The sequence below is a fragment of the Eriocheir sinensis genome, chromosome 57 (genome assembly GCF_024679095.1).
Source record: "Eriocheir sinensis breed Jianghai 21 chromosome 57, ASM2467909v1, whole genome shotgun sequence".
NCBI lineage: Eukaryota > Metazoa > Arthropoda > Malacostraca > Decapoda > Varunidae > Eriocheir > Eriocheir sinensis.
The window spans coordinates 5970204-5989346 of NC_066565.1; the positions used below are offsets into that span (position 1 = coordinate 5970204).

The 19143-nt window shown below is 45.3% G+C and overlaps 1 protein-coding gene across 2 annotated transcripts in view; it reads right to left on the bottom strand.

The window, feature by feature from the left end:
- Nucleotides 1-6439: 6439 nt before the first annotated feature.
- LOC126984732 (translocator protein-like) overlaps nucleotides 6440-19143 on the bottom strand; it is a 29337-nt gene continuing 16633 nt past the window's right edge. For both annotated transcript variants that reach the window (XM_050838757.1, XM_050838756.1), the window contains exons 3-4: nucleotides 14864-15091; nucleotides 6440-8686 (exon numbers count right to left, since the gene is read on the bottom strand). In XM_050838757.1, the coding sequence (XP_050694714.1) occupies nucleotides 8495-8686; nucleotides 14864-15091 (420 nt within the window). In that variant the 3' untranslated portion in view covers nucleotides 6440-8494. The remainder of the gene's footprint in view (nucleotides 8687-14863; nucleotides 15092-19143) is intronic.

Below are 19143 nucleotides of genomic sequence, written 5' to 3' on the forward strand. Positions count from 1 at the left end.
TCATGTGCAGCAAAGTAAATAATCAATTAATAATATGTAAATGAACAAACTAAAATGTAAAATGTCTGTCACCGAGATGAGCAGCAAGGGATGCTTTGAATGCCGATAGTGAATTAGCTGAAACAACATGCTGGGGAAGAGAGTTCCACAGCGAAATACCTCTGACGTTGAAGAACCTCTTGCGGATCTCTAATTCAGTTCTTATGTGTGCAACCTTATATTGATGGCCTCTTGTGGTGCCTAGAGGTGGACTGACAAACATATCCTCGGGGGCAATAGCACAGAAACCGTGAAATATTTGCCAATACTTTACCATGTCATGACGTAGCAGCTCTCTTGACTCTTCATTGGCCACTAGCTTACTAGACTGGGACTGACTCCTCTCGCCCTCTTCTCATATATATATATATATATTTATATATATATATATATATATATATATATATATATATATATATATATATATATATATATAGTGGGGCGACTATGCCTGATGAACGAGCCTCCCATAACCCACTTAGCCACTGGGGTACCTCTTTGGCCGACTGGTAAAGGAGTGGCTCTCCCGTTACGCTGGTCGCGGGTTCGATCCCCGGCGCCGGCAAACCTTTCCTTGTCTGGATTAATTTCTCGTGTGTTTCGTTACACGCAAAGGACGTGTGGGAGTGTAGTAAAGAGTAAAAATTCTGGCATTTCACTTCCCGTGTGGCGCAGGTGAATGGGTGAGAGACAGCTGAAGGCCGGTGTCCAGGGGTAGGGAAGGCGAGTGCCCGCCATCTTGAAGCCGCCCAATTGAGAGTCGGGAATGGACCCAGGCGCCAGTGTTTAACGAGGGTCATGCCCTCAGTCATCAGTGCCTGCCAGAACCAAAGGTAGAAACCACAGAATCCCCCATCGCAGGAAAAAGCGAAATGGAAGAGTTAAAGGAGACCATTAAGGGCTTAACGGACAAGTTGCAAAGGTTGGAGGTCAACTCAGTGTATTGCCCCTGTTGCAGAACAAACGGTCATTCATATCGGGATTGCACTAGGCGCCCTCTTCCAGGGGCCTGTTTTGACTGCCTTAGGCCGAATTGTAGGCGCGGCTCGCCAAATTGCCCGGCGAGAACATATCGTAAAAATTGACATCCGGAGAGTCACACGTCACCTACTATCTCGGTAGTGGTCAATGGTCGGGTAGTACAAGCTTTAATAGACACCCTAGTTCGTCATGCAACCGCTTTGAGACTGGGAGCAGAGATCAATGAGAGAAGAACCCCTCCCAAACTCCAAGGTGCCACAGGATCCCCACTAAGAATCCTAGGAATGGTGTGCCTAGAAATAGGAATAGGTAAACAAGGCACCTCCAGGGTGTGGTTACCAGTACTCCCCGACAAACGTCATGCCAAACGACACGGCAAAGTAGAACGAGTTCGTATAGTACCGGAGACGATCGAACCCTTCAGGCCCACCTTGAGAGTAAACAACCCGATCGAGATTCCATCCTTCCAGACTGAGTTGTATCCTCTCACGGTATCGGAGCTTTCGGGAACCATTTTGCTGGTATCCCCCATCAAACTCCTAGGCACGATTTTGTCTGCAGAGTGACAGAGGAAAGGCAGGTGTTTGTTCCCCTATATAATCCAAACAAAACCCACCAGATTTTCCGAAAAGGTACCTATCTCGGCTCATACGAACCTGTACAAGTAATAGAAGAGCTTAACTCACCGGATAAAGGCCCAGATGTGGCTGAGAATAAGGTTCACACGAACGTTAGTATCAAGAATGATTTGTTCCCCCATGCTGACCACCCCAGGGAAAAGGGAAGCCGAGAAGACAAACTGAAATCCCTGTTAGCCCTCCAAGATTTCAGCCATCTTTCAGAGGAGGAAAAGAAGGTTCTTCTTCATGTCATTCAGGAAAATAACGAACTATTCATTTTACACCCCTCAGAGATCGGGAAAATAAGAGCTCCACCGGTAAAGATTGCAGTAGAAAACCCTATTCCGGTTAGAGGACCCAAGTATAGATATCCTGAGAAGGCCAAAGCAATTATAGAGAAATTAGTAGGGGACATGGAAGAGAAGGGGGTGATCGAGCCCTCTACAGCAGCCTGGTTGAGCCCTATCGTCTTGGTATCAAAACCAGACGGCTCCAAAAGGATGTTTAGATTATCGAGGGGTAAACAAACACTTAGCTACGGACATATACCCATTACCACGTCTAGAAGAACTAGTAGAGGTTGCGTCAGGGAACAGATACTATGCTACCCTCGATCTAGAGATCTAACCACCTTCAGTGATGGGGTGTCCTTATACCGCTTTAAAAGACTCCCCTTCAGGTTGAGCTGTAGCCCAGCCATCTTCTCCAGACAAATTGCCCAGGTATTAACTCCACTAATCAAGCAAGGATGGGTAAAGAACTATTTAGATGACATCGTTATTTTTGGGCCAGATTTCCAGACCTTGGTGAAACGGTTAAGTCAGCTCTTCAACACCCTCAGAGAAAAAGGGGTTAAGGTTAATATTAGTAAAAGTAAATTTGGGCAAAGACAAGTAAAATTCTTGGGGCACATCCTGTCTGAAAAGGGATGTCAACCAGATCCCGCCAATATCGAGGCCATAGTGGCCCAAAAACCCCCAAGCAACATCAGGGAGGTGAGAAGATTCCTCGGCATGTGCGGGTTTTATAGGAAACATGTACCGAGCTATGCAGAAATTACCGCCCCTCTAACAGACTTAACCAGAAAAACACCCTTCCTGTGGACACAGAAATGTCAAAAGGCCTTTGAGCAAATGAAGGAGAAACTTACGCAGGCTCCTATACTGGTGAGAGCTGATGTAACCAAACCATTTTATGTCACCACCGACGCCAGCAATACCCATGTAGGAGGAGTACTAAGTCAGATAGCACCAGACGGCACCAATAGAGCCATAGGATATTTTTCAAGGAAGCTAAACCCCACAGAACTTAGATATGCTACTGTGGATCGCGAAGCTCTCGCGGTCGTCCTCACCTGTCGACAGTTCCATCATTATTTATGGGGGACCAAATTCACTATCATAACGGACCATCAACCCCTAGTTCGTATATTCAAAAGGAAAACAAAATCTCCCAGAATGAACAGGTGGATCTTGGAAATGAGAGAGTATAGCTATAAAATTCAGTACATAAAGGGGAAATATAATAATGTGGCTGACCAACTTTCTCGCCCAGTGCTATTAATACCTCCACCACCAGCAGACGCCATCTTAGTGTAACGTCTTTTTTTTTCAAGCCAACGCTACATTCCTTCTGACGGCCACTGTTTAGATGGTAATGTGGTAGCGGGGTGGTCGTCTGGCTATTTCCGAGCGGTTGTCAATGATGTTGAGACAAGCCTCAGGACAAGTGAACACTCGTTCTGGGTTTTAGTGCAGTAATGATGGAAGGTGGGTGGATTCCCGTGTGAACCACTCTGAGACAATGTTTAGTCAAGGGGGAAGTGGTGATAACGTGCGTGTGTGGGTGTGGGTGTGTTCAGTAATGCCCAAATGGCAGGTTGACAGGCTTGAAATTATAGCACTTACAGTAACTTAATCACTTTTCTTATGTATGAATAGTTACAGCTCCTGGGAGGTTAGCGGAGTGACAATTTTAAATGAATACATACATATTACTGAACCTAACTAACTATCTATCAGGGAGATTGGGGAACATTTGAATGCTTATCTGTGTTGATGACCCTTGAAGTGCTGACTGGTGTAGGATGGAGGAGAGCACTGGGGCGATTGAGGCGCCGGCGGGGGGTAGACTGCCAAGGCCGGTAACTGTAGCAGCGTTGTTGACGAGGCGTGGTTGAAGAGGCCGTGGAGGTGGTTATGAGGCTGGGCGTGTGGTTGAAGAGGCCGTGGAGGTGGTTATGAGGCTGTGCGTGTGGTGGTGCTGCTCCTGTCCTTCTTGTTTCGCCTTGCCAAATCGTGCTTTGTTTCGCCTCGCCTTGCTGTGTTTTGCTCTGCCTCGCCTTGCTGTGCTCTGCTGTGCCTTGCCTTGCCTTTGCCGTGCTTGTGGTGATTGGTGGTGTTCACAGGGCTGTGATGGACGGTCACGCCACCCCCTTAGCAAAAATGTGCGTCCTGTTATCACGGCTCTCCTCGGCTCACTCTCTGGGTTTCTGTCTCTTCCCTGGCAGCCCTCCTCGCTTCCTGCTCCTCGTCTCCTCACTGGCCCGTGCTTCTCCCTGCCCTGGCCTGCTCGCCTTTGCTCCTCGCTAAGCTCCTCCCCCTTCTTCACGTGACTCCCTCTCTGCATTACAACTAGGTAATCTATTGCTAGCTAACTAATAATCATTCTAGGGTTCGAGACTGGAGATGAGGGATTTCAGACACCTTTCATCCATTCACACCCTCATTCACGCCAATAATCTCTACTTATCACACACACTCGTTCACCCGTCCACACATCCGCTCACTTGCTCGTTTGTTGTAATATATAATCATTCACTCACTTGCATTCCATACTCATTCAATCGTTGCACTTTTGGACCGTTACATTAGGAAAGACTAAGTAGGAAATCAGAACCTTGCAATTAGAAGAAGGCCGGTGGGTTCAGATGATAGAGTATTTAGAGGGAGGAAATGTGCCCAGGAGGAATTTCCCACGTAGCACCTTAAAACAGTTTGTGGTATGGAAAAGGGTTTTCTATTATGCCATTACAAAAAAAGATGGAAGTGAACAGTTTTGCCTAGTTGTCCCAACAGCTCTTAAACAACAAGTCCTAGAACAGACCCATGCTCAGGTGGGACACCTAGGGATCGAGAAGACACTGGCCAAGGTACAGGGCCTATACTACTGGCAAAACATGAAAGTGGATGTAATCATGTATGTGAGAAATTGTCAAATGTGTCAACAGTATAAAGGCACTACTGGACTACAGCAACAGTGGCAAGAGCTCCCCCCAGTGGAAAAAGCCACTGGAGAGAGTTAGCCTCGATCTGAATGACATGGTTGCTGGAGCCCATGAGTACTGCTATGTATTAACCATCTGTAATCATTATTCCCGTTATGAAATTTTTTTATCCACTTAAGACCAAACATACGGATGGCGTGTGTGAAAGGTTTAAAAACTATATCATGGATTTCGGAACGCCAAAAACCGTGTTAACTGATAATGGGAAGGAGTTTACCGCTCAAAGTTTTCGAGACCTGTGTGGCAGATATAAAATCACGGCCGCTCTGATGATCCCGTACCACCCTCAAGGAAACAGTATTACGGAACGTATGCACCGCACCATGAAAAGTGTTAGCCTGTCTATGTCAAGGGTACCCGTTAAGGTGGCCAAAACTATTGTTACAGTGTCAATCCATATTGAACACAGCCGTACACACAACCACCGGTGTCTCCCCTTATTATGCGTTCTTTTCACGGCCCCCCCCTCGCTTGATTAGTAGTGATTTACCGGACACGGAAGCGAGTGAGGAAGGTATCCGTGAAGCCCACGAGATAATCAAAGAAACTCACCAGAAAATGGCTCACAGATACAGAGCCGTCGTGAATAGAACGCGTAAGAACCAAAAGGTGGAAGCAGGTACCCTTGTATGGGTTAGAGTGGAAATAACACAACCAAGCACTAGTAGAAAATTAAATGTGAGGAAGTTATGAGAAATGGTGGTGCATACGTGTTGACCAATGTGTTTACCGGACAAGAATTCAGAGGACCGCAGAAAAGGTAAAACCGTACAATGGGCCGGAAGAGTGGTTAGTGGGGGCGCAGGAGATAAATCTTCCTGAGGAGGAAGAAGAGGAAGAACCATCACCCCCTAGAGTCCGTAGACCGCCACGCAGATATATTGAAGAGTGTTGAGAGAGTTGGATGTTAACCTAAGCTGTAAGAGGTAGGATTGCTGGAAAGAAGGATAAGGATGTAACCAATGTTTCATGTTATGAGTTGTAAGTGGTAAAGAAAGGGAGTGTTGATAAGTAATTACTGTAAGGAAAACCCACCTTTGGAAGGAAGGAAAGGTAGATGTTGACAGGCAGAGGCGAAAGAGTTTGACCAGGCAGGGAGACAGAGAGGTGGCAGCGTGGTACGGAAGGAGAGACCCCCGCAGAATCCCCCCGTCCGCCAATTGCTCCTGGATTGACTATAGTGATAGTTTTACCAGACTTCTGCATCTTGCATGGGGAAAATCACCCACAAAAATCTGGATAATCTTCTCTGTGACCTTGGAAAATGGTGGTAATGATAGCACGAGATATGTAAGAATACAGATCACACCAGTACACTTGTGTATTCTGTAATGCCTGTCATTATTTTATATGACTTCTGGACCTTGAATGGGAAAATCACCCATGACAACCCACTTAATCTTCTCTGTGGCCTTCGGAAATTATCGTAATGGGAGTTGATACGTTGAGGAACACGTACCAAAGCTCTTAAGACCAAGTTGAAGGAGGCAACCTTTCCATGAATACTACAGACTTATCGTGACTATTGTATTTATTGCTCCACACAGCCCATCACAACCTTGGGATGGGGCCGACACCCACAGGAAATCAGCTTTCACACGAGTGCATCCGCTGCTCTTCGCAGACCACAAGACATTATGCTGCAGTACACATGGTCAGGCTTACTTGGGCAAGTGTTGATACTTATTACCACTCATTGCCACAGCAGTGAATCAGTCCACTAAGAACACTCCTATGACAGTGTAGAAATGAGAGACCAAAAGAGAGGTCAAGTTTATGATATCATGTTTTCAAGATCAGTTTAACGATGCAACCTTTCCATGAGTACTACAGACTTATCAAGGCCATTATATTCATTGCTCCACACAGCCTTACAAGTGAGCTTGTATACGAGTGCATGCAGTGTTCATCTTATCTTACAAGACTTTATTCTATGGTATACATGCTTAGGCTTACTTGGACGAAAGCATTGATTCTTATCACCACTCTTTAACACAGCAGTAAATCACTCTGCTAAGCACGCTCCTATAAATTATAGAGTGGCCACAAGAGAGGTCAATTTCATGCTGTCATGTTTTTAAAACCATTAGAAGAAGGCAAATTTGCCATGAATACTAAAGACTTATGAAACCTATTGTACTTATTGCTTAACACAGCCCATCACAACCTTGGGACGGTGCTCAATCACAGGCAATCACACTTCATAAGAGTGCATCCAGTGCTCATGCTAGAACTTATTCTACAGTGTATGTGGCCAGGCTTACTTGGACTAAGGAGTTATAGTCAGACTCAGCTATGGAGTCCGATTGGGTGGGGTCTGTCTGGGGAGTGCCCTGCCCACAGTGCTGCCACACCTAGCCTTGGGAGCGAGGACAGCCATGGAGCAGCTGTTGTTGCATGTGGGGGTGAGGAAGGAAGTGACATGGTATCTCTGATCGCTACAAATGTCGGAGAGCAAAAATGCATCAATTAATTGCCATTTTCTAATAAGTGACACATTTGCATCACTATATGGACTTGTTTAAAGTATTTAGAATAATAAACATACAATTTCAAATAGTAAATAGCTGACATATGAGAGTGACGTACCGGGGGTGAGGGGAGAGGCTTGGACCCGCCCAAAGACTTCATGTTTGTGTCTGACTATAGTAAAAGCACTTATTACCACAGCAGTGAATCCTTCAGGCTGTCCAATATATATAAAAACATGCAAAACTCCAAGACAGAGACAGTTTTCATGAACACACGATGCATCGGCGACACTATGCAGCAAACACAGTCCAGTAACAATAACAAGATATGGAAGACGAAGTTGGTTTGTGATAAAGTCTCACTCAAAGACAACACCATCAGCACCATGATAACATCTGATGCACGCCACTGACGGGTGTGACTTTTAACACACAAGTTTATGCTTTAGTCTGTGTAAAAAAGGTGTTCCTTGGGAGCTTAGGCAGCGATTGTTAAGCCTCTCCTGACTATTCCTACTGCCGTTTTTTTCTCACTTGTACTTCTACAGTTTTGAATTCCCTTATAAAAGTTATTAACATTTCTGACTCAATCATAAAAAGCAGATTTTTTAAGCATGGTATTAGTATTTATCAACACTAATGTGGCTAAAATTTGCCTTTTTTGAGCCATTTTTCAAAGTGTGGTTTGTTTATTTTGTTCATTTTTCTACATCACATATACAACTGAGTTTGTAACGTGTCGTCTTAACTCTGTGAAAACCCAACAATTCTGACTAACAAATCTGTCCCAAAGATGGAAGTGAGAAGCCAAACTAGCCACAAAAACTAACAAATACTACAGTAATACCACATTAAAGCAATATGGACCAAGCAATATTCCTGTGTGCACTGAAGTAATTAAAAAAAGGGCTCATTGAAATAAACAATCAGTTTCTCTGAGCCTCACTGTGCCATGAATAATGTAAGGAAAACAGCCAAGGTGAAGCAGGAAATTAAAATGACAAATTAATGTTCTCGCATCCCTTTGAAGCATATAGGAAGTGTCCATGGAAGTAATGTAGAGCATCCTGCACCGGTCTGAGGCAACAACTGCAGAACTACTCTTTCTTGGGGTCTGGTCCGAGGCGCCACTTTGGGTTGTCCTTCCATATGGAGGCGGTGAGGGCGGTGGCCAGCGTGACCCAGGCCATGTAGGGCACCAGCAGCAGGCCAGCCAGGGAGTCCACCCCCCAAAAGGCATAGAGCGTCATGGCTACGGAGGCATCAAGGAGCAGGATCTCGAACAATGCCTGAAATGGGGCAGGACACCATCACCACTGTTGCCAGACTCTTAACCCGGTAGCAGTGACGGGCCAAATTTGTGGCTTTACTGTGTAGCAGCGACAGGCCAAATTTGTGCCATGATATAAAACCCCCAAAATAGATGATACATAATCTGATCACAAATGATTTGATATATATTATGAAATGGTTTGTGTGAGGGGTGATTTTTTCTCATTTTTCTCGCTTGGAGGGACCATTAAGAAACATGATCCCCGCTGCTACCAGGTTAAAAATTTTGGAAAAAGGTGAAGGCAATGTTAGGAGCATATGCTATAGCTGTGCATGTCCCTTTTGAGCTTGTGGTGGGAGAGAACCCTTAGCCCAACGCAGGGCCAGTGTGACATCTGGGTTACCACAGTTTATCTTCCCCAGATGTCCCCAGGTACCCATTTATCAACCTGCCCCAATGGGAGGATGAACAGCTCTGTTTACTGCGCGCCGACTGCCTGGGCCGGGATCTGAACCCAGGCCCATGGATTCGTAGTCAGGGATACTAACCACTGCACCGTGGAGGCATTATGAAAATCTTGGCTCTCAGGAAATACAGTGGACCCTCCACTTACTGCATCGCTATTAAAGGATTTTCTAATTATGTAACATTGACCTGACTTCTTCACACACACACACACACACGCACATGTCCATCAAATGAAGGAAAGGCTGGATGAATGTAGATATGGAGACGGGACTAATAGAGCTTAGTCCGGGCCCTGTAGACTACAAATAAGTAAATACAAATAGGTAAATACACACACACACACACACACAAACAAGCTGGATGTGAGAAAGGCAACGGGGCCGGATGGAGTATCAGGGTGGATCCTAAAAGAATGTAGTGAGCAACTTGCAGAGAAACTGCACTCCGTAATGAACGCCTCCCTGAGGGAAGGAAGGGTACCACAAGATTGGAAGAGAGCAAACATAGTACCAATTTTTAAGGGAGGAAAGAGAGAGGACCCATTAAATTACAGACCAGTATCACTCACTAGTGTGGTTGCAAAAATATAAATAATGCCAAGGTTGGAATATGCATCAGTGGTATGGTCCCTTCATGAAAAAAAAAACATAAGAAAGCTGGAAAGAGTGCAGAGAACAGCAACTAAGATGGTACTGGAACTTGGGGATCGGACTTATGAGGAGAGACTCAATAGCATGAGGCTCACAACCCTGGAGAGAAGAGAAAGAGGAGACCTGATAGCAGTGTACAGGATGGTGAGTGGAGTGGAGAATCTGGACAGAGAGGACCTGTGTGTGTGGAACGAGAGAGAAACAAGAGGACATGGAAAGAAGTTGAGGGCGACCACGTGTAGGCGAGATGTGAAAAAGTTTAGCTTCCCAAACAGAAGCATTGAGGTGTGGAAAAGACTGGAGGAGGAGGTGGATTGTGCACGAAACATTCATGATTTTAAGGAAAAGTTGGATAAGAGAGGATATGGAGACGGGACAGCGCAAGTGCGGCTCTTTTCCCGTATGTCACAACCAGGTAAATAGACACACACACACACACACACACACACAGCTAAGGTCCCAAATGGCAACTGAAACCTTACTAAATAGGTCATGGAAACTAGACAACTCTGAAAATATAAGCAAATATATATGAGGAGAAATATGTCAAGAGGATGAAAGAATGATATTAAAGGAAATGCTAAATGAAGAAAGATCAGAAGAAGAAAAGAAGAATTTTTTTGGAGAATGAAGAACAAAAAACTTATGAAGTGGTGGATAGGAGGTGAAAAGAGAGAGTAAGCGTGTTGATAGAAGGAGGGGAAAGAAAGGGAGAAGGGAAGAAAGGTTTAAAGATTGCGTACACAAACATAGATGGTCTTGTATCAAAGAAAATTGAACTAATTGATTATTTAAGGGAGAGTGATCCGGATATTATATGTAAAGTTGAAACAAAACTTGTAAAAGAATTGGAACTTGTGCTGGAGGGAAAAAGCAAGTACATACAACATTTGGAGAAGTGATGATAATGATGAAACAAAACTTGAAAGTGAATGAAGTGAGATATGGAAAGGACAGTGCAGAGGTGATGGCTGTGCAGGTACTGGTAAAAGGTGGAGAGAAGACTAACATAATAACAGCCTATGTCCCCCTAAAACCAAAAGTTGGAATGAGGTAAGATATAACGCTGTGCTGGAAGAAACAGTACGGGCACTGACAGACGAAATAAAGAATAATAAAAAGGTAATATTAACAGGAGACTTCAATTGCAAAGAAGTGAAACGGGAAGATTGTGCAACAGAATTTGGTGCAGTCTGAATTTACTTGTCTACATTTGAGTTTTATGCCATTGTTCCTCGTTCGCAAAGTGTCATCGATCATAAACAATTTTGTTCTGTCTACATTTGTGAAACCATTAAGTAATTTAAAAACATTCAATCAGTTTTCCTCGGAGGCGACGTTTCTCAAGAGAGAACATGTTAAGGGTGGAAAGCCTTTCTTCGTAGTATTTGTTGCGCAAGGAAGGGATCATTTTTGTTGCCCGACACTGAACACCTTCTAATTTAGCAATGTCCTTTGTATGGTGGGGAGACCAAAACTATACCACATATTCCAAGTGGGGTCTGACTAAACTATTGTAGAGCAGAAGTATTACATCTTTATTCTTGAATAAAAAGTTTCTTTTAATGAAGCCCAACATTTTGTTTGCTTTATTTGCTGCATCGATGCATTGATGTGAGAATTTGAGGTTTGACACAATTTTGACCCCCAGGTCCTTAACGCATTGAACGCTTGTGAGTTTAACGCCGCGCATTTCGTAATTGAACTTCTTATTTCTTGTTCCAACTTGAAGGCCCTGGCACTTGTCTACGTTAAAGGGCATCTCCCATCTATCCAACCAAGCTGAAATTTTGTGCAAACCCTCTTGGAGGCTTTGCCGGTCTTCGTCAGTGAGAACCGAGTTACCAATCTTTGTGTCGTCTGCAAATTTACTAATGCGGTTATTGAGTCCAACGTCCACATCGTTGATGTAAGTAATGAAGAGCACTGGGCCAAGAACCGAGCCCTGAGGGACGCCACTAGTGACTGGTGCCCACTCTGAGTTAAATGCGTCAATCACCACTCTTTGTTGTCTGTTGCTCAACCAATTCGCGATCCATTGGTTTACTTGACCGTCAATACCTATTTGCTTTAATTTATAAAGTAATTTATGATGTGGGACTTTATCAAACGTTTTCTGGAAATCAAGATCGACTACGTCCAGTGATTTGGTTACGTCATAAACTGAGAAGAGGTCATTATAAAAGGTCAATAGGTTTGATAGGCAAGATCTTTTGTTACGGAAGCCATGTTGTGAATCTCCAATCAATGAGTGGCTTTCAAGGTAACTCACAATTTTGTCTCTAATTATGCTCTCGAGTAGCTTACCTACAACTGAAGTTAGACTAATGGGTCGGTAGTTACCTGGTATTTTTTTTTTGTCTCCTTTCTTAAAAATCGGTGTCACGTTAGCCTTTTTCCAATCCGAAGGGACAATGCCTTGTCGCAAGGACATATTGAATACGGTTGTGAGGGAGGAGAGTATTTCGCTCTTTGTTTCTTTCAGCAGTATAGGATATACTTTATCGGGTCCGGGACTTTTATTTGTTTTAAGTGATTGGAGAGCTTTAAGGACTTCATCGGTTGTTATTTCAAAATTAGGCAATGCATGCTCGAAATTTACATTAGTACTGGTGCTGGTGGTAGTGGGATGAAGACTGTTAGTATTAAACACCGAGGAAAAGTAACTGTTTAAGATGTTTGCAATGTGTTGGCTGTCAGTCACTAGTGCACTGTTGCTGTTTGTTAAAGGTCCAATTCTACTTCTGATCGCCTTTCTGTTGTTTATGTAACTGAAGAAGGATTTCGGATTATTTTTACAGTTGGCTGCAATATTTTCTTCATATCTACGCTTTGCCTGACGCACTAATTTGTTTACTTGTCGCCTGGCATCATTATAAAGTCTAATGTTTTCGGGCGTGCTTTGTTCTTTCTTTAACCTGTAAGACATTTTTCTCTCCTTGACTGAGTGTTTAATTTCGCTATTAAACCACGGTGGGCTTTTACTAGTGTTATTTCACTTCTCGCACAAGGGGACAAATGTGTTTTGCTGAGTGAGTAAATGATTTTTAAAGCTTAGCCAGGCTTCCTCTACATTGCTGTAATCTGATAGTTGTATTTCTGTTAGTTTTTGTCGGATTTCTACGAAGTTAGCTCTTTTGAAATTGGGCACCTTTACTTTAATTTCAGTCACTGATGTTTGAGCTCTAATGTCAATGCGCACTAATTTATGATTGCATGAACCGAGGTGTTCTCCTACTGTGACATAACTGACTAGGTTATCTTGGGTAGTTATAACAAGGTCGAGTATGTTATTTTGTCGAGTTGGTTCAGAAACCATTTGGCTTAGATAATTTTCTTCTAAAAATTTTAAAAATCTAGGCTTCACACAAACTGGGTGATAAATTAGTGGTTCCAGCAACAAGTGCCTTAATCCGTCCAGTGCCACCGACGCGTATATACTGTCTGGAGTTTACGCGTGGACAGTGCCACCAACATATATATATTTTTCCGATAAAGAAAATTCATCATTCGGAAAATTGCGATCAAATTTATTTGAAAAGTGCGCCATACCTGGAGCACGCCTTCCTTGTCACATGCTCAAGCGGCTGACTCAGTGAGTGAGCGAGTCAGGCTCACTCGCTCCGAGTCATGCATCATTTCCTACCCATCATTTGTCTGGGCAAGATGTTGCACCATGGTTTTAGTCAGAAGGCTATTGATGAGTTTTTGTGGGCATATTAGGATGTTGAATGCCTCTCAGACATCTCTGATGATGACTCTGAAATGGATAAGGACTATGTCCAGCTCTCATCAGTCTCCAGCAGTGGGGAAGAATGTGTTCATCCTTCCCCAAGCAAGAACTCCAAGGCTGTGTATCATAACATCTCTGCTACGCCTCAACAATGTAGACAGTCTTTGAGCAAGATGAGCAGGCTCAGTCTTCATCAGGATGGTTAGGAACGCTCCTTTCTGTGAGGAAGAGGTCATTGAGGGTAGGGCAAGATTTGGAGAGAGCAGAGGAAGAGTGTGAACCTTTGTTGTCGCCTCACCTGTTCCCTCCTGCCACCCACGCTTGCTCACCACCACCACCACCACCACACCATCGCAGTGCATCCCCACAGCCCTATACCTCTATGGGGATTACTCACAGTCATCTCCCACTTTCCCAGCGTTTGGGGAGAAAAAAGTTTGGAAAGTTTTGTTTAGTCGGCGCAACATCTGTGGTCATATGTCGGAGAGAGACAGAAGGGGAAGGAATTATAGGAGAAGGGAATAGATCCCAGGGGACGGGACACAACCTCCGATGAATACCTGGTATCCATTCACTGCTGGGTGGACAGGGGCGTAGAGTATCAGAAAAGTAGCCCAAATTTTTCCACTCTGCCCGGGAATCGAACCCAGGCTCTCTCAGTTGTGAGCCGAGTGTGCTAACCACTGCACCACGAAGCCCCTGCAATTGGGGAGAGGCATGAAGAAGGGAAAAGGAGGGAAAAGGAAGAGGGGAGGAAATGTGCATGAAGGAGGAGCAGCACACATAGAAGCAAGTGATGAAAGTGGGTTTTTTTTTTTTTAATTTTGCACTTATCTTCTTTGTTATCATTTATATAAATATTGGTGGAAGTATAAGAAAAAGTATTATTTGAGATCCCACAACATTTATTATGTGAAAAAAGGTCAGCAGAGACATGCAAGGCAGACCGCAAGGAAGAAAAACAAAGGAAGCGGTGCTCGGCGCTCCAGCCAGCACATTATAACAGGTGACTTTTAAGCTATTGCTAGCCTCCCAAAAGCACTTTTTCTATCATTCCCCATTGTTTGACATTATTTTGAAATGATTTAGCTAAGGAAAAAAAAAAATGAAAATCGGCTGGCATTCAGCGAGGGTCAGGGGTCACTCTTGGCCAGCACCGCGCGGGTTAAAGAGGTTAACTGATGTACTAATACCAAATAACAAACATTAGCACTGCACAAACACCAGGCTGTCTTCAACCCGGCCAACCCCGTACGGGAAATGAAGGACGCTAAATGAAGAAGAAGAAAAACAAGGCTGCACACTTCTCAGTTGATGCAGCAAGGCTGTGCAGGTAACTCACCAGCGTGAGGTGCTTGCAGCCGAAGAATATTGGCGTCCAGATCCAATTGAGAATCAGCTGGAGAACAAACAGCTGCAGGGGTGCTGGGAGGGCCACCGGCTCCAACACGTCTGGCTCCCCCAAGGCCACCCACACCCTGTAGGAGGCGTAGCCCATGGTGCAGTACAGGTATGTCCACACCGGCCCAAAGGCTCGGTTGGGGGGCCGCCAGCTTGGCTTCTTTATCACCTGACAAGGAAGGAAAAAAAGAAGTGAAAATTATATTTTTACAATGTATCAACCACCACCACACTGTACCACACTGTACCACACTGTACCAACCACCACCACCCTGTACCACACTGTACCAACCACCACCACACTGTACCAACCACCTCCACCCTGTACCACACTGTACCAACCACCACCACACTGTACCAACCACCACCACACTGTACCACACTGTACCAACCACCACCACCCTGTACCACACTGTACCAACCACCACCACACTGTACCACACTGTACCAACCACCACCACCCTGTACCAACCACCACCACACTGTACCACACTGTACCAACCACCTCCACCCTGTACCACACTGTACCAACCACCACCACACTGTACCAACCACCTCCACCCTGTACCACACTGTACCAACCACCACCACCCTGTACCACACTGTACCAACCACCACCACCCTGTACCACACTGTACCAACCACCACCACCCTGTACCACACTGTACCAACCACCACCACACTGTACCACACTGTACCAACCACCACCACCCTGTACCACACTGTACCAACCACCACCACCCTGTACCACACTGTACCAACCACCTCCACCCTGTACCACACTGTACCAACCACCACCACACTGTACCAACCACCTCCACCCTGTACCACACTGTACCAACCACCACCACCCTGTACCACCCTGTACCAACCACCACCACCCTGTACCACACTGTACCAACCACCACCACACTGTACCACACTGTACCAACCACCTCCACCCTGTACCAACCACCACCACCCTGTACCACACTGTACCAACCACCACCACACTGTACCACACTGTACCAACCACCTCCACCCTGTACCACACTGTACCAACCACCTCCACCCTGTACCACACTGTACCAACCACCACCACACTGTACCACACTGTACCAACCACCACCACCCTGTACCACCCTGTACCAACCACCACCACACTGTACCACCCTGTACCAACCACCACCACCCTGTACCACCCTGTACCACACTGTACCAACCACCACCACCCTGGCACCACACTGTACCAACCACCACCACCCTGTACCACACTGTACCAACCACCACCACCCTGTACCACACTGTACCAACCACCACCACCCTGTACCACACTGTACCAACCACCACCACCCTGTACCACACTGTACCAACCACCACCACCCTGTACCACACTGTATCAACCACCACCATCCTGTACCACACTGTACCAACCACCACCACCCTGTACCACACTGTACCAACCACCACCACACTGTACCAACCACCACCACCCTGTACCACACTGTACCAACCACCACCACCCTGTACCACACTGTACCAACCACCACCACCCTGTACCACACTGTACCAACCACCACCACCCTGTACCACCCTGTACCAACCACCACCACCCTGTACCACACTGTACCAACCACCACCACCCTGTACCACACTGTACCAACCACCACCACCCTGTACCAACCACCACCACCCTGTACCACACTGTACCAACCACCACCACCCTGTACCACCTATTATCATGGGCCCCAAGCCTGAGGTGTGTATCATCATACTCTGGAAATAGTCTGTCACAACACATGTCCAAAGTCATGGATAATAAAGTGTGGCCTGCACATATGAAACAGGTGTCAGTCAATGGCAAATACCTTCCTTTATAGTTAATTTTGAGATTTAAATCATTAATACTGTTGCAGGGAGCGGTTTTGTTAATTCATGAGGTGTAAATTCAGTCTTGTACACATGTTGCAGGCAGTGGTGCCACCTTAGATGCTCAGGCCTCAGAAATGTAAGAGAAGTGCAGAATTTTACATGTCCAGCTTGTGTAAGGAGACAGCAAGGACAAGAAACTGAGAGGGATGAACTAGAGGTGAATGGAGGAGAGCTGGATGAGGTAGAACATTTCTGTTATTTGGGAGATGTTCTGGACTGTGAGGCGGGAGTGGAGAGGACTGTGAGAGCGAGAGTGGCGGCAGCGTGGTTAAAGTGGAGGGAGGTGGCTGGTTTATTTGTGAATTGTAGCATCCCTCTAAAGAGCAGAGCAGGGGTGTACCAAACATGTATTAGATCAGTGATGTTGTATGGAGCAGACACATGGGCTCTAACTAGAAAATTGATGGAGGTATTGAGAGCAAGTGATCGCAGAATGCTGAGGTATATGGCGGGGATCAGGTGGCAAGACAGGGTGTCCAGTGCAGATGTAGGTAACAGATGTGGAGTAGAGGACCTGGAAACAGTGCTCAGAAGGGAAAGACTCCTATGGTTTGGACATGTAAAGAGAGCAGGGGAGGACACAGTGCTGGGAGTTGTGGAGAGATTAGAGGTAGAAGGAAGGAGACCAGTTGGTAGACCTAGGAAAACATGGAGAAGGTGTATACAGGAAGACTTGGCACTGATGGGATTGGATGAACATTGGGCAGAAAACAGAGTAGAATGGAGGAAAACCATAAAGTGTCCAACCACTCAGAAAGACTGAAAATGAACATTAAACAAAATGATGATGATGATGATGACTGATTATAATTCTTAAACAGTTTTGGTGGTGCCCTCCAAGGAGAAAAGTATAACAATACAGCTGTCTGCAACAATACTAATAACTTGAACTCAAACTCGCCTATAATTGACAGTATTTGTCATTGCTGCCTGAATATTATTGATGTCGAAAACTATTTCCTGTTCATGGGCTATCATATACTATACACAAAATCGAACATACTGTGTGACAGCAGGTTGCCAAAGCATGATAATCCACAGCTCAGGCTTGGGCCCCACGGCAATACCATCAGCTGGCAATGCTGGATAACAACAGCAGCAGCCATGTGTAGGCCACCTCTCTGGCCTCTTGTGGCCTCCTAATATTCTTGTGTATCCTGGTGAATAATGTAGTTACTTAGGAAATAAAGCTCCTAGAAAATTGGGTAGTGTTTTTTTATGGTAACTGAAACAACTCAAAGGAAATAAACAAAGAAAATACAAAAAGCCCACCAAATGCTGCTCCTGGCAAGGCAAAACGAAGAGGCCAGAAGAGGTCAGTTTTGGGCGGAGAGGCGTCTTGATACTCATCATCATCATTTCATCGACGCCTGCTCCTAGGAGCTCCCACCAGGGGATGGCCACGGCAGAAGAGCTTTCAACTTTCTCTATCCAGACACTCCCTCCTTGCCTGCTCAAAGTTTCTCAAAGATCTTTCCCCCCTCTCCCTAACGTACTCTTGCACCCTATCCCTCCATTTCACTGGAGGTCGTCCTCTAGCATTCCCTCCCTCTATCTCACTCACATACACCCTTCTGGTCATCTTACTCTCCTCCATTCACTCCATGTGGCCAAACCACTTTAAGGTCTGTTGCTTCACTTCTTCCACCACTCCACACTTCTTCCCTTCACCCCTGTGACACATTCCAAAATGCTTGTACACACTTTCATTACTCATTCCATCCATTCTGCTCACACCACAGGCAAATAACTCATTTCCATTGCCTGCACTCTAGACCTCTGACTTTCATCCCAGGCCCATGTTTCACTTGCATATGTGAGGAAGGAAGGCTGCTCCAGTTTACCAGTGAAAGGAATGAAGGAATGAAGATGCTGGCTAACTCTTGTGTGAGAGATTTGGATAGCATAGGGATGAGTGAGAGTAGAAAATCATGGGCAGCAGAGTGAGGGAGGGGGGGAGGCATGCAGTGAGAAAGTTCTGAGGAGCAGTCAGTATGACAGTATCCATAGAAGGTAAAAAGAAAGACAACTTACTCTGGCTATGTCTTTGTGTCATTAAGGGTTGCTAAAATGTTTTACTGATCTTTGTTGTTACAAGTACATAGACACTGTTTTACAGAAGTGTGTATAGCCAGGTAGGATAACGAGCCAAACATGATTGAAAGATATGGGATATATATCTTATGAATTTCCTTCCATAAGGCTTCTATTTGTCATAGCATTTTCCTGTGATTTGTCCCAAGCCCACCCAGCTGTTCATGCTTCCTTTCAGGACGGTGGACGAATGGGTACCCGGGGAAACCTGGGGAA